The sequence below is a fragment of the Eleutherodactylus coqui genome, chromosome 12, assembly GCF_035609145.1.
Source record: "Eleutherodactylus coqui strain aEleCoq1 chromosome 12, aEleCoq1.hap1, whole genome shotgun sequence".
Taxonomy (NCBI): Eukaryota; Metazoa; Chordata; class Amphibia; order Anura; family Eleutherodactylidae; genus Eleutherodactylus; species Eleutherodactylus coqui.
Genome location: NC_089848.1, coordinates 3,400,738 through 3,418,019, shown reverse-complemented (window position 1 = coordinate 3,418,019; position 17,282 = coordinate 3,400,738). Strand labels below are relative to the sequence as shown.

General features: G+C 40.0%; 1 protein-coding gene across 1 annotated transcript in view; it reads left to right on the top strand.

Moving 5' to 3' along the window:
- ADCY1 (adenylate cyclase 1) overlaps positions 1-12,211 on the top strand; it is a 281,184-nt gene extending 268,973 nt beyond the window's left edge. Inside the window, exons 18-20 of the mRNA XM_066584896.1 lie at positions 707-821; positions 8,204-8,328; positions 8,707-12,211. Of these exons, the coding sequence (XP_066440993.1) occupies positions 707-821; positions 8,204-8,328; positions 8,707-9,045 (579 nt within the window). The 3' untranslated portion in view covers positions 9,046-12,211. The remainder of the gene's footprint in view (positions 1-706; positions 822-8,203; positions 8,329-8,706) is intronic.
- Positions 12,212-17,282: the final 5,071 nt, after the last annotated feature.

The following is a 17,282-nucleotide window of genomic DNA, read 5'->3' as shown; positions in this document are numbered from 1 at the left end:
ATGTTTTTCCTCAGTATCTCTAAAGTAACCACGACTTCATAAGATTTTCCGTGTGAACACCAGATAAACACCAGTACCAAATTAACTCTGGCGAAGCCGGGTATATCAGCTAGTATATATATAATATATAGTTTTGCGTTTATGCCAACTATCTTGGATTCTCATTTCTTTGTGCCTACCAGATTAATACTTAAATATTGGTATTATTCTGCCCTCTCTATATCATGTCTACTGTGTGTGTGTGTGTTTGTGTGTATGTATATGTATATATGTCTGCTATTCAATATAATGTGCCTTCTTGCCGGTAGATATATTAAGCTCACTGACACTGAAGTCTTTATTACTGTACGAAACTGTCTATAAGAAAGGCTGTCTTTATTGCCCACAGCAACCGCTCACATCGCAGCTTTCCATTTTCAAGAGCAAGATGTGCTGATTGGCTGCTATGGGCAACAAATACAACCTTTCTGTGTTTTACATAAAAATCTTCAAAAAAATGGTTAAAATGCAAAACAAATAGGGTCATGTTTCCCAAAAATGTAGTTTCTATAATCTCTTCAAGCATTCCGAGATGTGAGGTCCCAGATGCGCGGTCCTAGATGCGCGGTCCCAGATGCGCGTTCCCAGATGCGCGGTCCTAGATGTGAGGTCCTGCTTAGCACTGGTTTTGTCATTTTGCTCCCATTGTTGTTTTTTCTCTTCACAGGCAAAAAAGTCTATTTATTCTCATCTAAGCACACTTGCAGATTTTTCTATTGAGATGTTTGATGTCCTCGATGAGATCAACTATCAGTCTTATAATGATTTTGTTCTGAGAGTGGGTAAGATTATAATAGCAGCCCTTTGTATTTGTTAAACTGTTATACTGGATCTCATATAGTCTGCGTCCAGCTATGTCGCCCGTTTACAGGTCGCCCCAGAGTCGTGGATAGGTGATAAAACTTTGATTCGGGGAGTCTCACTGCCCCCCCCCTCCCCCCCTGCTCACTGGGGTGGGGGTGCTGAATGGAGGGAAGGGGTCATAGTGGTGAGACGCCCCATCAGAGTCATATCACCTATCATTTTGGGACAACACCTTTTATTTGGTTTTGGACTTTTACTTTTAAACTTATTGCAAGTTAGAGCTTGTGTTATAACCCAGAGCTGCATTCACAATTTTGCTGGTTACTATTGGAAACAGTCCGCAAGCTTGTGAAAACTCCTTGGGCAGTTCTAAACTGCAATAATATACATGTTATTTTTTTTCTACAGATACTAATTAGCTGTAATATGGTATTTAACATGTTTGTGCGCACTGTATATGCTTTAGCATTACTGCAGCTAGATGAAAGTAAAACCTGCATGATTAAATCTTAGACTTTATTCACATGGGCAAGTGCGAGTTGCACCCAAGGATCACAGGCACAATACCGCCTGTATGCTGTCCCATCTGCAAGGACAGTGCATATTACATGTCCAATGCTTATCCATGAATACAGATGAGAACTGGACATTGGTCCATGTGAAAACTGTCTTGTGTGCCTTGTCTCATAGGCTATAATGGGTGTATGTCCTATCTGTGAGATACATCGACAGCACACAGACAGAAAATATGCCTGTGTGAATTATCCCATAACCCCCCCAGTAAGTCAGGAGGCGTTCTGTTCATTCTTCAGGAAAAGGACATACCAGTTTTGGACAAGCAGGGCCTGTTCTAATCCAAACAGCTGTGGCTCCAGTTCTATTGATGCTACTGACATCCGTGAAGTCAAAGTTCTTGATTTTAACCTGACATTGAAAGCTTGTCCATTGAATCCATAGGACCAGAGTTACAGGCGTTTGAAGTGAGGTCAGAAATACTGAATTTACGTGTCATTTCAGAGGGGAGGGGGGTGAGCAGGCAGCAGAGAACAGATCTAATAGATCTTGTGTCTGTTTTCCTATCCTAGGGCAGGGTAATGTTAGTGCAAACCAATGTTTGCTATACGATATGCTATTGGGGTCCAAATACAATGTTAGAGGTAGGCTGAGCTCAGAAGAATATCAAAACATCAACTGTTAGCGTGATCAAAGTAATATGTTTATTGATTGACAGACCGCAGCTTTTATAGAAGCACATGATCTAATTACAATAATTCAAATATAGTCTAACTCATTTATTACCATTGGTCAAAGGAACATAAACATGCAAGATAAAGAATTTAACATCTAAACTTGCTGAAGGGAAAGCAGAGCAGATGCAGTAGAATCCGACATGATTGACTTCTCAGAATATAGAGATACTTAATTATAAACGGTAATTGTTTAGAGAGAGACAGGAGAACCGGGCGCAATGACCCGAGACAGTCTATCTAGGGCCTTGGAATGTTCTAATCATCGAGGTCCCGTCTTACTCTTCAATATATTTTAGCAAATCCTGTTAAAGGAAAAGTACAAAATAATTGACATAGAAGATGGCTACTTGCCGACTGCGCATCGGGTAGAACACGGGGTCATATTCATTTCACTAACAGTAACAAGGACTGTTCTTCATGTTAACACTCCTTCCTTATCAGACAGCATATTAGCTCTCTGATTGTCACATTAGCTTCTCTAATCCCTCCTCTATGTTGTTTAATGTGAATTTTGTAAAGGGTTGTTTTCCCATTACACAAAGCTTTAAATATTGAAAAAGAACAAACAAAATAATCTACACGTAATCGGTGTTGCCGCATCCATAACAACCCAAACTGCAGGATTATATTCATCCATCATGATAAATCCCGTAAGAAAAAAACTAAAAGGAAAAATGCCAAAAAAGCCATTTTTGGTTTCTTTCACTTCCCCAAAACGAAAACCAAAAGTAATCAAAAAGTTTTATATAACTCAAAATTGTACCAATAAAAAGCATGTGATCCTCGATAACAAGTCCTCATCCAGCTCCGCCCACAGAAAAAGAACAATGCTTTGGTCTTGGGATGTGGGGACAAAATACTTTTATTAAAAAAAATAGTATTTACATTGTGCTAAAGTAGGCAGGAAAACATAATAAACCCTATAAACTGTAATGAGCTGTAGAATAGTTAATATAATGGTTAGAATGTCGTAAAGATAAACCGTGAAAAACAAGAGTGAAGTTGCTATTTTTCTGTCGTCCCCCAGCAAAAAATAATGTTATTTCATACATTATTTGTACCCGAAATTGGTTGCTATAAAAACTGGAATTTGTCCTGTAAAATACAAGATGCCACCCAGCTGTGGTGACGATAGAGTGGAAAAGGACCTACCGATTCTTAAGGGGAAATTAGTTACGTCACTAAGGAGTAAACACGGACTTAAAGCGACCGAGCTCTGCGCCAAATATGTTTACAGGAGATATAAATAATCGGCAATTAAAAGGTGATCTTTTCAGACAGTTTTTCTAATGTTAATGTAACCGTTAGGTTATTATTACTGGAAATCTAGCAGAAGACACACAAACTCTGAAGTAAACCTGCGACGGCGCTAGAAAGTAGACCAACTATTCTGTAGAGGTTTTCAAACTGACAGCCAAAAGTATTTGCTAAACTTAAACTCCATTAAGCCGACTTCCTTAATGTATTGACTGTTGAGTTTGATTCAAGCTGAATATACAAGATTACATGTAGTGAATGTTCTAACACGGCAGATGAGCGGCCACCATATGTAGTGGAGGACAGAAAGGTATTCCCGATGACTTGTCTATCATATCCGTCTAGATGTCTATGTAGGCGCACTATACTTTATAAGGGGCTGAAAGGCAAACATAAATAGTATAATAGCACACAGTAAGCACAAAGAAATATTTGCTATAGTTCCCTGAAAGCTCTGACAACACAGGCAGTAAGCTCTGACAACACAGGCGGTAAGCTCTGACATCACAGGAACCCTAGAGGTTTTCCAAAATCTTGCAATCAAAGCCTTTGCTTCTACTAGGACATGGAAGTTTATGGTCGTATCCGTATGGGCTAAACATGCAATGTCTACATGCAGCAATGCTAAGGAGCAGCTCCATATTGGAATACTTACGCCTCGTTCAGACGAGCCTTTTTTTGTGCACAAATAGCCGTGCATAAAGATCACATCTATAAGAACCAATGGTTTCCTATTGAAGCGTTCACATGGATGATTTTTAGACGCGCAAAATCCTCGCACCTTCAAAAGATGGGACATGTGTGGCTGCAATGCCGCATCTAAGGTGCGTGCTGCGTGAACAGATGGGACCGGACCTGTCTTTGGTGCGTGTTGCGCAGGCGTTCCCATTGACTCTTATGGGACCTGGATTAACACGCAGCACCACCAGGGATTGTGTGAACAAGCAAATTATACGCAAATGTAGATCACGCCTTTAGCTTCATTCACGCAATTTTTCCACATGTGAGCGACAATCTTTTTGCGCGGCCATTTGTGCACAAAAAAAACTGCTGGTCTGAATGAGGCCCTACAGTAGTTTCAGAAGGAATTTAGCTCGGTTCCAAAAGCAGCGAATACTTGCAGTTAATACCAAAAAATGTGTTTCCAGGTTCCTTTGCCACTAGAGCATCTCCAGCGTTTATCTGACCTTGTGGGATAAATAGCAGAGAGGCGTCTAGGAATGAGATCCCAACGATGGAGAAGCTTACTGGTTAACCCGACAGGAGATGGACATTGGGAAAGCCAGTTTGCTAATGTAAACCTCCAGTCTTCTGTGCCTATAGAGATAGCTGGGGGCCTCTCCCAGAGATCGGGCCAACATGACTATAGAAAGTCTGGAGACGCCTTTGGCAACTTTATTTACATTAGAGAATAATAATTCACTAATTCAACCATAGTTTTGGGAAGAGATCACAAATTAAGGGAGAGTAATAAAATGGCGCATCCTGAGGAATGTATAAAATCTTTGCTAGGAATGTGAAATTTAGCAGAAATGTCATTAAAAGACATTAGGTGATTACCTTCCCACATATCTGAGATTGAAATTACCCTGCAGTGGTCCAGTTACTAATTGGGATATGTGGAAAACTAAAGGGTGTCATCTGTAAGGCCTCGTTCAAACCGGCTACAAACTCCTCACTACAGAACGCATGGATGTGAGGCTCATGGTGGCCAAGGGGATCCTTCACATGAGATGCTCTGGAGCCTGAAGGAACCCCTTGGAAACCATCAGCTTCACATCCATGCGTTTTGTAGCAATGATTTTGTAGCCGGTGTGAAGGAGGCCTAAAGGTGATTTAGGGAATCTGAAGGAGATAAAGATTTGGAAATGATGATGCGTTTCCATGCGGTGATCCCGGCTCTAATAGTAATTAAGGAGATTTAGGTGCAGAAACTCCCGAGTTCTTAGCATAATAAAACATCGGCAGGTAAAGTGTTTAGAAACAATGTTTCCATATTCACCTCAATACTTTGTGACAGTATTGGCTTGGTCAGTTATGGTCTCATAGTGGTGATAAGACACTTGTGGGAAGCCTATTTCACCTTTATGTAGGAGATCACTTACTTCACAGAGGGGATCGAGTCCAAGTTAGTAGTTTGAGGATCGCTTCAGGATGATGGGGATAATATGTAGTTGTTTAATTCATATTAGTACAAATAGAATAGGTATAAGGTAAAATACAGAAAAGTATGTAGAAAAAGAAAACCTCAAGCATAGTATAAGCGAGGATAAGGACTTAGGTCCTCTCACACCGGCTACAAAATCTCGCTAAAAAATTATCGCTAAAAGCGCCTGTATGTGAAGCCCATATGATTCCCAATGGGTTCTTTCAGTCTACAAATTAGGGCGATGAATGTGTAGCCCGTGTGAACGAGGCCTTACTCTTACAGGAAGCTCATTGCCGTTCATATTAGAGCGGGTCGTGTCTTAGTGACGCATCTCGGGGCATTATCTCTTTAAGTACATGTACCACAATTTCAAACTCTCCAGCCTTGTATAACTCTCACTTTGAACCTTGATTTTGACATATTCACTTTATCCTATCTCCATTTGAAATCTTTCATCTCTATTCACAACATTTCTATGTATACATGAATTTCTTGTTGTATCTATGGCTGTTATCTCGACTGTGACCATCTAAGTAACGCTCACCATAGGACGTCACTCGGGGGCGTCCCGCATTGAGAACACTCATAATACTCCTAATGGTCGTTTGGACACACATGAAATACAACGTCGGTTCTGCGTGCTACTTGGCGTCACTCGGATGTGCCAGCACCGAGATACGTCACTAAGATACAAACTGCGCTAATGTGAACGGCGATGAACTTCCTTCAAGAGTAAGTCCTTATCCTCGCTATACTATGCTTGAGAAAGGGGTCTTTTGTACCCCAAAACGCATCGCCAGGCGACTCCCTGATAAATCTCTGTGACTTTTAATGTTATTATTTTTCTTTTTTATTTTATATATATTTTCTGCATTTTACCTTATACCTCCTCCATTTATACTAATGTGAATTAAACAACTGGAAATGATCCCTAGCCTCCCAAGGCGATCCTTAAACTACTGACCCGGACTGCGGGGACCTGGTTGGATCAGAGTCCCCTCTGTGAAGTAAGTTCCATTTTATACATTACATCTTAAAGCAGCATCTCTTCTCTTTGTGATCTCCTACATTCTTTGTGGCCAAGGTCGTATAGACCTGGGTATTTCCGTTGCCGCTCTCCCTGCTATTTGACACCTGGTGGGATCTTATACTCGTGACAACTATTGAAGGCAAACTTGGACCATAGGTGTGGAGACCGGTCATCCGACAGGCCCCACACCAGGTGAGTCCACCTCTATATTGTCTTCATCATATTATTGTTAAGTCCTCAATCGCTCCTTGGAGTGCCGACACTACTACGTATTTCTTTATTCCACCTTAATGGATGGGAAGATATAAAGTATGGGCTGCCACACGGGGGCATTGCCCTTTCCAGACATGTTTGCTAAGAATCTTTGTAGTTTATCTAGGTGAGATGCTAGAACAGGGAGATTCCTAAGCAGGTGAGTATAGAGGATTTATGGAGTTATTAGCATCGTGATGGTTGCTATTATGCCGACCCATTATGCTTCATATTTAGAGAATTGGTTAAATCACGCGCAATACCTTGGGGTAATGGAATATAATTAGCCATAAATAGTGTTTGGATGGGAAGGATAGTTTTATCCGATACCCCGGAAAATGAGAATCTGCTTCTTAAACTGTAAATAACAGTCAGGTATTTATATGATGTCTAGCTTGTAATAAGATGCTGCTAAATGCATTTCATGTTTCCAACACCGCAGAAAATCCAGATTCTGGGTTGGTAAGGGCTATAATTACGTCATCCACAAACAAACAGATTTTGTGTTCTCTTCCTCCTACAGTAATTCCAGATACATCTTTTACGTTCCTCATTCAATCTGCTAAGGGCCCCATAACCAGAGTAAAGATTAAGGGTGATAATGGACATCCTTGCCGAGTGCCATTGAAGATATTAAATGTTTTAGAGGTGTATCCAGAAGTTAATGCAGCCCCAGATGGGAGAGAGAGTAGTGCCATCATTGAGATATATGCTACTGCAGATATCCCCAATTTGAGCAGAATTTCATTTAGGTATCCCAATGGACTTCTCTGCATCGAGATAAAGAAGCTGAAAAGCCGTCCAAGTTTTTTTAATAATGTTAATAATGTTTACAAATCTATGGGTCCCGTCAACCGAGCACCTACCCTCAGCGAAACCTACCTGATCATGATAAACCAGAGTAGGTCAAATATCCACTAACCTAGTTTCTAAAATGTTTGTATATATTTTTAAGTCCGTGTTAATGATATAACACAAACCTCATCAACCAACACAAACATATGTTTGAGTATGCAATAACCCTTTAGTGATGATCAAGGGGTTGGTTTTGGCAGAAAAAGGAGGTAAGCAGCTTTAACAAGTCGATCTCCAATCAATAATACTTTATTACTTCTTCATACAGGACAGTGAAATATAAACTGTAAAAACATTCCAGTAAGCCACCTACGTGAGTCTACTAGGGGGTCCAGTCTAAAGAGGTCGTCTTGTCGCTGGTAGATGCGCTGTCACAATTCGATCAAAATGTATGCCAAGAACCTCAATTACATATATAGTAGCTTTACCAGAAAGGGTTGAAATGATCAAACTAACTTGAAGATGTCACTGCCAGACAAAGTCCTCAACTTTCACACTTGATCGCTGAGCATTTCCAATGTTGCCTTCATTCCATGTAATAGTTTGTTAATATTAAACTCTTTTCAGGTATCAATGTTGGCCCTGTAGTTGCAGGAGTCATCGGTGCCCGGAGGCCGCAATATGATATTTGGGGCAATACAGTAAATGTTGCCAGCAGAATGGACAGCACAGGGGTGCAAGGGAAAATCCAGGTACATCTTATTTGTATTATTTTTTGCTGTTCGTCTTTAGTTGTTTTTATTTTAACTCTAAATATTTTTGTTTATAAATAGAGCCTCGTGGGGTGCAGAGTGTTATGGCAGCAGAAATGCAGTCCTAAGCTCTCGCTCACGACCTGAAGGTTGCAGGTTCAATCCCCGCTTGGTTCAGGTAGCCGGCTCAAGGTAGACTCAGCAGCCTTTCATCCTTCCAAGGTCGTTAAAATGAGCACCTGGCTTGTTGGGGTGTAAAAAATAAATTACCGGAATTTTTTTTATTTAAATAGTTTGCATTATACCTCAAATAAAATGGCAGGTAGTGACAGCAATTCTAGGTACGCTAAATTACAGCCAATATACTTTTGCTCCTAGGTAACTGAAGATGTTCATCGGATTTTGAAGAGATGCAATTATGAATTTGTTTGCCGGGGAAAAGTCAGCGTTAAAGGCAAAGGGGAAATGTTAACTTACTTCCTTGAAGGAAAAGTTGATGGAATAAATGCACAAACTCGATCTTTAAACTTGGAACGGAAAATGTACCCCTACGGTAGAACAAACATTCAGACAAAGCTGGGCACTAGCTGTCCGTCAGTGTCGTCTTCAGCAAGTTTTGCAGTAAGCCCTACACTGGGCACACTTCAAGCTACAACATCTCATGCAAATCAGACTCTACGTTACCTTCCCTCTGTGCCTGCAGTCGAAGAGGCATAAAACAAAGAATACTTGTTTACGCCATCTACAGTGAGCTTAATGCAATTGCCTGTTCTTGTAATAAATAAGGGTTCAAGAGATGTCACAAAACCAAGGATCAATTACCCAACCAAAGAGAACTATGGGAACTGTAAGAATGGGAAAAATCAAGGGCTAAGAATTGTGTTAGGAGTTCAGGGAACAAGGGTCATGCTCCGGTTTCTAATGACGGGTGACTGATTGAATGGGGTATACTAAACCTGATTCAACCAATGATTGCATACTGATAATGAGAAGTGTCTGTATAGATTTCTAAAGCATAAACAAGGGATACATTCATGAAAGGTACTTACTTATTTCCAGGGAGGTGATGGAAAACACTGCAACAATAAAGACTAATGGAAAGGTTTGGTGTTACAGGAGATAACTAACTTCCCTTTATGAATGTACCCCCAGTGTGTTCAGGCACCAACACCTTTGTAGGTTCATTTCATGATAATTCCGTAGGACTTCCACCTTTAAGTCATTGACGGTGCTAATAATTGAAGGTTAAATCACTTCTAATGTTTAACCCTGACTGGATACTTTTGCACGCGGTTTGTCTAGGTGCGGACTAATTACTTTACCTTCCCATGCTTTTGCACGTAGCTCTTATCTTTGCATGAAACTTTGATAAATACACAGCAGAAAAATGAGGAAAACTATGATTTGGACTCAGGGTTAGATGGAGACAGTGGAATAGCAATGTTAGAATTCAGACTTGTGTGATACATTCTAAGCACTGATCGAGTCCCGGCATCACACAACTCTGAGAATGTTCTAACACTCCACCGGTAATGTGGGACGTTAGACGTGAAGACCACTTGTATCACTACAGACTGTAGGTGATGCCAGAGGGATCCGTCCTCCATACATCCTAGAAGTGTTTGCCACTTACTGGAAGCTTGGCTGCTAGTTACATTACAGTAATTGGATGTTGTAAATAATAGTTCTAAATGGATCGCATCCAGCTTTGTTTTATACATTTCTCGACCTGTTGCCTACACACAGCCATTTATCTTGAGAATGTTTGGTTGCTATTCGTTAAACTAATGGACAAATTACACATAACAATAAGCAATTACCAAATTAGCAATATCAACACAATCCCTAATACGTTTGTCTTGCTGCATTATAGCAGGTTGGGCAATCTCTTCTCCAATACAGTCATGTGATTCCTCTTTAACCCTTTACATTCACACACTCAAGTTGTGCTCAAATACTAATCCCTCACCTACGATAACCGCCTTTTGCGCCATTCACTTAGCAAGTTCTGCAGTCTTAAATATCGCTGTTTAGTTTGTGTTTTAGGGTCTGTCGGCCCATTATTAACTATGGAGGTTATTCTAAAGTGTTGCTTCTCTGCATAAGGCCAGTTTACGCCAAGTGCACTGTAACATGTCTGTAATACGGACGTATCACAGTTGACGATACAACCGTATGCCATCGGTATTTCTGCGGTTTGGGATCTGTATTCACCTGCATATTTGCTGTCATTGTTTTTATTTTGTAATGAGCAAAAAATAGAAAATACCACCAATATGGAGGCAAAAACGGACATTAATAGCTCATGCTAAATACGCACGGTGCTGTATACGGCCGGTGAATACATACAGAGATTTACATTAGGTCCGTATTATAGTCCACAAAACACGGAATACATAGAGTTAAAATATGCTTGTTTGAAAGCGGCCTAAAGCAAATTGTTAAAGAGGGGAAGGGAAGACTACAGAAAAGCCCCGGCCATGCTAGTGGAGTCAGAGAAGAAGATGTTGTCCTAGGGTTAATGACCACACTCGGTAAAAAGAATACTTGGTTTCAGGCATTCTTTGCCAAGTCCTCGTGTTTCCTCCTACTACCTCCTGATGCCTGAGAACCCTCCTATTACAATACAGAATACTGTAGGGAGGAGCTCAGTATCTGTCAAGCAGACCCCAGTCTCATCCATGTATTGACTACTGCTTCTTGGTCCGCTTAGTGCTGTATCCGCCCTTGAAAACAAGATTTGTTCTTATTTCACTTTCATTGAGCAAAATTTAACCCTAACAATTAACCCCTAAGAGTCACATTCATATTGAAGAAACACTCCCAAAAATCTATTTTTTACTGTAGATTATGTCTAAATTTGGCGCAGAACTCCGTTCCCTTAAGAGGATTTCTACAACTAATTTTAGCCTTAAGTGCCAGTAAATCATTTGTCCTTCTGTGTTCCAGCAGTCATAACTAGTTGATTTTGTCGTCACTGTAGCTGTATTTGTGGGACGGGGCAAGTTCCAGTTTTTATAGGAACCAGTTTCAAGTCCATGTAATGTCTGGTTTTACTTTTTTTTTTTTGCTGTGGGGAATGGAAAAAAGTAACTTCCCCATTGGTTTTTGTGAGTTGTTTTCATCGCATTCACCATGTGGTTCTAATGTTATGTGAACTCCGTTCTACAGGTCATTACGATTACAACAGCAAATATAGTGAGGTTTCATTACATTTTCCTACTTGTCACCATACTTGAAGCCCAGAGGAGTCTTATTTCTGCACTGTCAGGGCTGCATGAGGGCTTGTTTTTTGCGTGATGACTTCTAGTTTTCATTTAGGACATTTTAATTACTTTTTATTCCTGTTTTGGGGAAGTGAGATGAACAGGTATTTAGACATTTTCTTTACTGGCTGGATAAATAATGGAATATTTCGTAGTGCGGGTAGTTATGAACGTGGAGATACCAATTATGTGTTCATTTTTTGTTAGTTTTATTTTTTTCAATATTTAAAGGATTGTTTAAAGGGAAAAATTTGTTTACATTTTTTTTCTGCACAAACCGTTTACATGCTTGAATATAAGGGAACAATTTGTACTTCTTTTCTCATCCTCTCCTTATTTGGGCTTCAAAATACCGATGCAGAATAGTGACCCGATCTGCAACGGATCAGTAATGTCGAAGTATACCCTTTCACCATGACTTCCATTATATATTTTCTCTATCGTTCTTTTGAGCACTTTTTGCAGTACTACAGCGACAAATTGCAGTATATTGTTGGAATGCTTCATGACTCATTTAGTGTATTTTTATGGATTTAATTGCCGCATTAAATCTGTATTTGGAACTAAGATGAAACTTCCCCCTTCATTTCTTTCCGTTCCTGGCCTGGCTTCCCCTATTTATTGCAGTTCCTTCTTATTGTTCAACAACTCAGAGTTCTAGTTTTCTGAAGGTGCGGTCAGTAGAGATGAGCGAACGTACTCGGTAAGGCTGATTTCGCAATCGAGCACCGCGATTTTCGAGTACTTCACTACTCGGGTGAAAAGTACTCTGGGGCGCTGTGGGGGCGGGGTGTGGCGTGGTGGAGCGGGGGGGTAGCAGCGCGGAACAGGTGGGAGCCCTCTCTCTCTCCCTCTCCCCCCCACTCACCCACAGTGCCCCCGAGTACTTTTCACCCGAGTAGTGAAGTACTCGAAAATCGCGGGGCTCGATTGCGAAATCGGCCTTACCGACTACGTTCGCTCATCTCTAGCGGTCAGCATTAGATTCCTGCTACTTTCATAGTGTTATTATACAATCTCAAGCTTCCTTCCATCTGCTCATTTCTATTGTCTGAGCAGTTTATTTTCCCAATGAAATTTTTGAAGTCAGCCGGTCGTGTTGAATATGGACTATTTGTAGGCAGAGTGTTCTAGAGCAGAAGGCACAGGGGACATTGATCTATACCTCTGTTAGAAAAGATATGCAAGTAGAACTCGTACTTTGTGCTTCAGAACTCGAAATCCTAGATAAGTAGGGATGAAATCAGTAAAGTTATTCAGTGCAGAGCATGCACATCCCAACTCAGACTGCTTTTGAGAAATTTTCTGTAAAAGTTCTTTTTGAAATAAGTATTCTTATAGTTCATGTACTGAATAATTTTAGTTTTATTGTTAACACAATATATGTGAAAATCTTGCCTCAGAATTCATGGTAGATGGCGGCTGATGAAATATCACTTCGGGCCGGGGGTTGGGATGTGCCGGCCTTGCACTGAGCCCTTCAGTTTTTTTCCCTAAAAATCATACCTTAATCTGCAGATTGGGCAAAATATGTGACATGAGAAGTTACCTTTACCAGCTTCTGGTTTGGTTCTTAACATAGGTTCCTCAAGAAAAAAAAACATAACGTTCAGTTTTTTTTCTTATTTTCTGCAAATATTTCTCAAACAGAAAGAACACTTACACGGAGCGGCATCGCTCAATCCCACGGCATACTGGTAAATGTACAAGGTTGGCGAATCGTGATTTATGAAATCCTGTTCACACAATGCAGTTGTATGGTATACTGCAAAAAGGCACTCCTGAAAACCATGGTTACATGTTACATTTGACAGAGAAAAGTCCTCCTATTTCCATTTCCTAGAACAAGTTATTTAAAAAGTAAAACTGCCCCTATGTGGTCTAATAAGCCTGTTTACTGCTTACAACAAAGCATTATAGAAGTGATCAGTAGATGGGATGGAGATGTCTCCCAGTGGGAATGAAAAAGTGAGAGCGTATATAAAAGTGTTTTTAAAAAGGGTGTTAATAAACATATCTGGTATGACTGCAGCCGGAACAACCCATATAATCCACACTGTGTAAAAATCATAAAACTAGGGCAGGATTTCTTGATTTTCCATACTCCTCCAAAAAAATAATAGATTGATCATCAATTTATATATACCTCAAAATAGTTCTATTGAAAATCATGATTGGTCCCTGAAGGACACATATCGCTACATTGGTAGGAAAATAAAGGTATGGCCATTATTGGGCAAAAGTAAATAAAACACTTTAAAAAATCTGTACACATTTGATATTGTTATAATCCTACCGACCTATAGCATAACATGTAACATATAGTGGTATTTATGATGCACTGTGAATGGTAGACATATAAAACATCAAAAAAACGAGGTCAAAATTGCTGTTTTCTCTGCAAGCCCCCCTGAAAAAAAAAAGTTACAGTAACTACCATTTAAATTCTTTTTCTGTGAATCATTAGTACAAGCATTGATGAGAAACTTGGTAATATAATTCATTACAAAAAAAAGTCCCTTTTTCTACGTATCCAACTCCTCTCCTTCTACCTGTTTCCTGCACTAATTACTTACTCTCAGTTCTCAAAGAGGCACAGGCACACAGAGGTACTGCAGGTTCAAGTGTTTTACTATCTCATCTTGGTGATGGATTCACAGCAACACTGCTCGTTACTGCTGTATAATGTCCTCTATGCTGCTGCTTCTGTGTATGATAGAGAATCAGGATCTCCTCTTTTCTCTCTATGGGAGACATTATAGCAGCTAGGCTCCACCTACTCTTGAGCTGAATTCAGGGACAACTGACAATTAGCGATGGACGCCGCAGAGGTGGCAATGTGCAGGAAAATGCAGGATATGAGTTCTATACTAATCAGGAATATTATTATTGCTATCTGTCATGAACACAAATAGCAGCTTATTCTGAAACGTCACCAGAATGTCTATTATTCATCAGTGAGTTAAATATACTCCAAAATGTTGCCATTGAAAAATACAATTCAAGCCGTTAAAACAAGCCCTCAAACAACTACATCTAAGGAGAAATAACAAAAATGGTCTCTCTTAATGCAGTGACACAAAAAACTTAGTGTGGTCCTAAGCAGCAAACAGGCTTGGTCTCTTAGGGGCTCCTCCCAAATGTTTGTGTACCCTGCTAGTCAAGGGAAATGTTTGCTTTTACAGTTTACATTTATATACATTTCAGCAGTTCTTCACCCTGATTATGTTATGGTTTCTTAGTAACATTCTGCTATTTATAGTTTTAGTGAGGTGTGAAAAGACATTCTGACAAACCGAAACCTGTGCAAAGTAAAACTGTACCCATTGTAAAATGCCACAGTAGCACTTAAACCCCAGATTCCTTCCTGTGTGTGTCCAAATCCATGAACTAATAGAACAGATATTGTCCCTTATTAATAGCCGGGATCATCATAAACACAAAGACATAACCCTATACAACATCATCCGTGCTGCTGAGTCTGCATTCTTCAAGCTTTAAGTGATACTGTGTGTGGGCAACAGGCAACGAGTTAATGCGGAAGTCACTGTAAAGCTCACAACTGCTTATTGTACAATTTTCTATACAGAATGTTGGGAGCTCATACAAAAGTTCAAGCTACAACAGAAAAGCACAGATAAAAAACCAAACCTGATTTTGTATTTCTGCAGCCTGCGAGGAGCTCCGTGCGCTCAGCAATAAATGGGCAAATCTTTTGTAAATAGTATTTAAAGCTCTCAGCTTCCTGTCATCCATGTAAGATTGGGCTTCCAAGGAGCTTGAAGAGTAAAATATCCTTTTATAATAATCATTTCCTATAATGGCACTACAGAAGATTTGGGGTATCGTAAAGCGCTGTACTAGAGGAGAGCACTTTATAGTCTGACAATCATACATTGTACCTTCTAGATAAAGATACTAAGTAAATGGCACTATTATGCAAGTTCTGTCTTTGAACCGGTTTATGCCTCCATTGAGACGATGTCCAAAATGTTCGTACAAATTACCAGTCAATAGAAATAAGTTATTTTTTTAATTGAAACTCACATTTTACAAGACTTGGGCAAACTAGATGTTTTCCTATTTCTCTTTTACTCTTTTGCAGATGGTTTTATCCCTTAAAATGTGAGTTAACAATGAAGAATTGAACTAAAGCGTGTTTACATCCGGTATTCATCTGTAATTACTGTTTTTCCATATATTTACACATTTTCATTACAATTACACAGTATTTCTCACAGCTTGTATTAAAGGGTTATCCCAAATAAGACTTTTGTGACCTAGCAGTGGGAGACGTGTCATGGATGGAGGTCCATCCACTGGTTGTGGCCATTAATGTAGACTAGATGGTCACATGACGGGTCATGTTCTAAATCATTGGATAGAAGTTATTGGAAATCTGCAATTGCTGTATGCTGAGGATTCACACATAGATGAAATCACCAATTATTGCAAAGAAAGAAGTATAAGAAAGGCTTTGGGTGAAGCTTTGTCTCCATCATGATAGTGTTGCACATCAAGGTAGGTTGACTTTATGTATAGTCTTAGCTGACTCTCGTGCTCACAGAAAGATTTTGGAGTAGTTCTGCACCAAACCTAGAGTGCAGGTACTAGCGGGGTACACAGATGCATGTAGCTAGGGCTACGTCACCTAGGACACTAGACCTCCAAGTAAAAACATAAATGTACTGGAAGTAACATACAAATGGATAAAAATGCATCTTTTTAATTGTGTTCAGTATATCCCCCTTTATGTAAAACTACAGGTACCAAACATCACAAAGAAATGTACAACTGAATTGTGGTTTGTCAGAAAATCTTTCTAGAGAGCCTGTCACCTCTCTCCAGTGTCACAGAGTTGTGGTTCTGTTAGTGGGGGCGCAGGGAGACGGGTTATGGGTTTTTTTTTATACTCCCCTGCACCCCGATCCACCACGAAATCGCAAGTTGGCAAGTGCGATATTGGGCTGTAAAACACTCATGTGAACTTAGCCTTTGGGTGCTTTCACATTTGGCGCACACTCCTAATGCAGCCTGGTATGTCATTTATTAAGCCGGTGGCCTCTACAAATCACGAGTTCTGTTTTTTTTTTTCATCCATTCCTTATTTTAGCTTCAAAACCGCATCCAATCGGTGGCACATGTGGAAGCTCCGTCAGATGTACATGCTGTAAGTTGTAAATGGGATAGAGATCTACTACTATTCTTAGAAAGATTCTCTGCGCTCGTCTTCCAGTTTAACCAATGCTAAGAGTTTTTGTGCAGAAGAGATTTTCAAAGATCCAAATGCTTTTTTTTCTTTTTTATACTTCATTTCTCGATTTTATGAAGTTCTAAAGATTTATTGTGTTTACAAGCAATATCAATAAGGAATGCCTCCCTAGCACAACTAAGTATGACAACAGAAGAAGTTTCAATTAGGAGGAAGAGCAATATTATCCATTTCTTTGTTCCTAAAACTCAGATGTGTTCATGAATCCTCCGTTCCCTCCAGGGATTTCAGCAGGACTGCGGACCACGTAGAAAGCGATCTGCTTTTCCTATGCTGGTCTTTAATATACTCAATAAAAGAGCAGTTGAATAATATATCCCACTGCCCCACTATTCTTTCTGGAGAGTCACGCCTATCCACCAGTCATTTCCCTCTATAGCTTTCCACACAACTGCCGTGTCCACCATTGGTGGCTC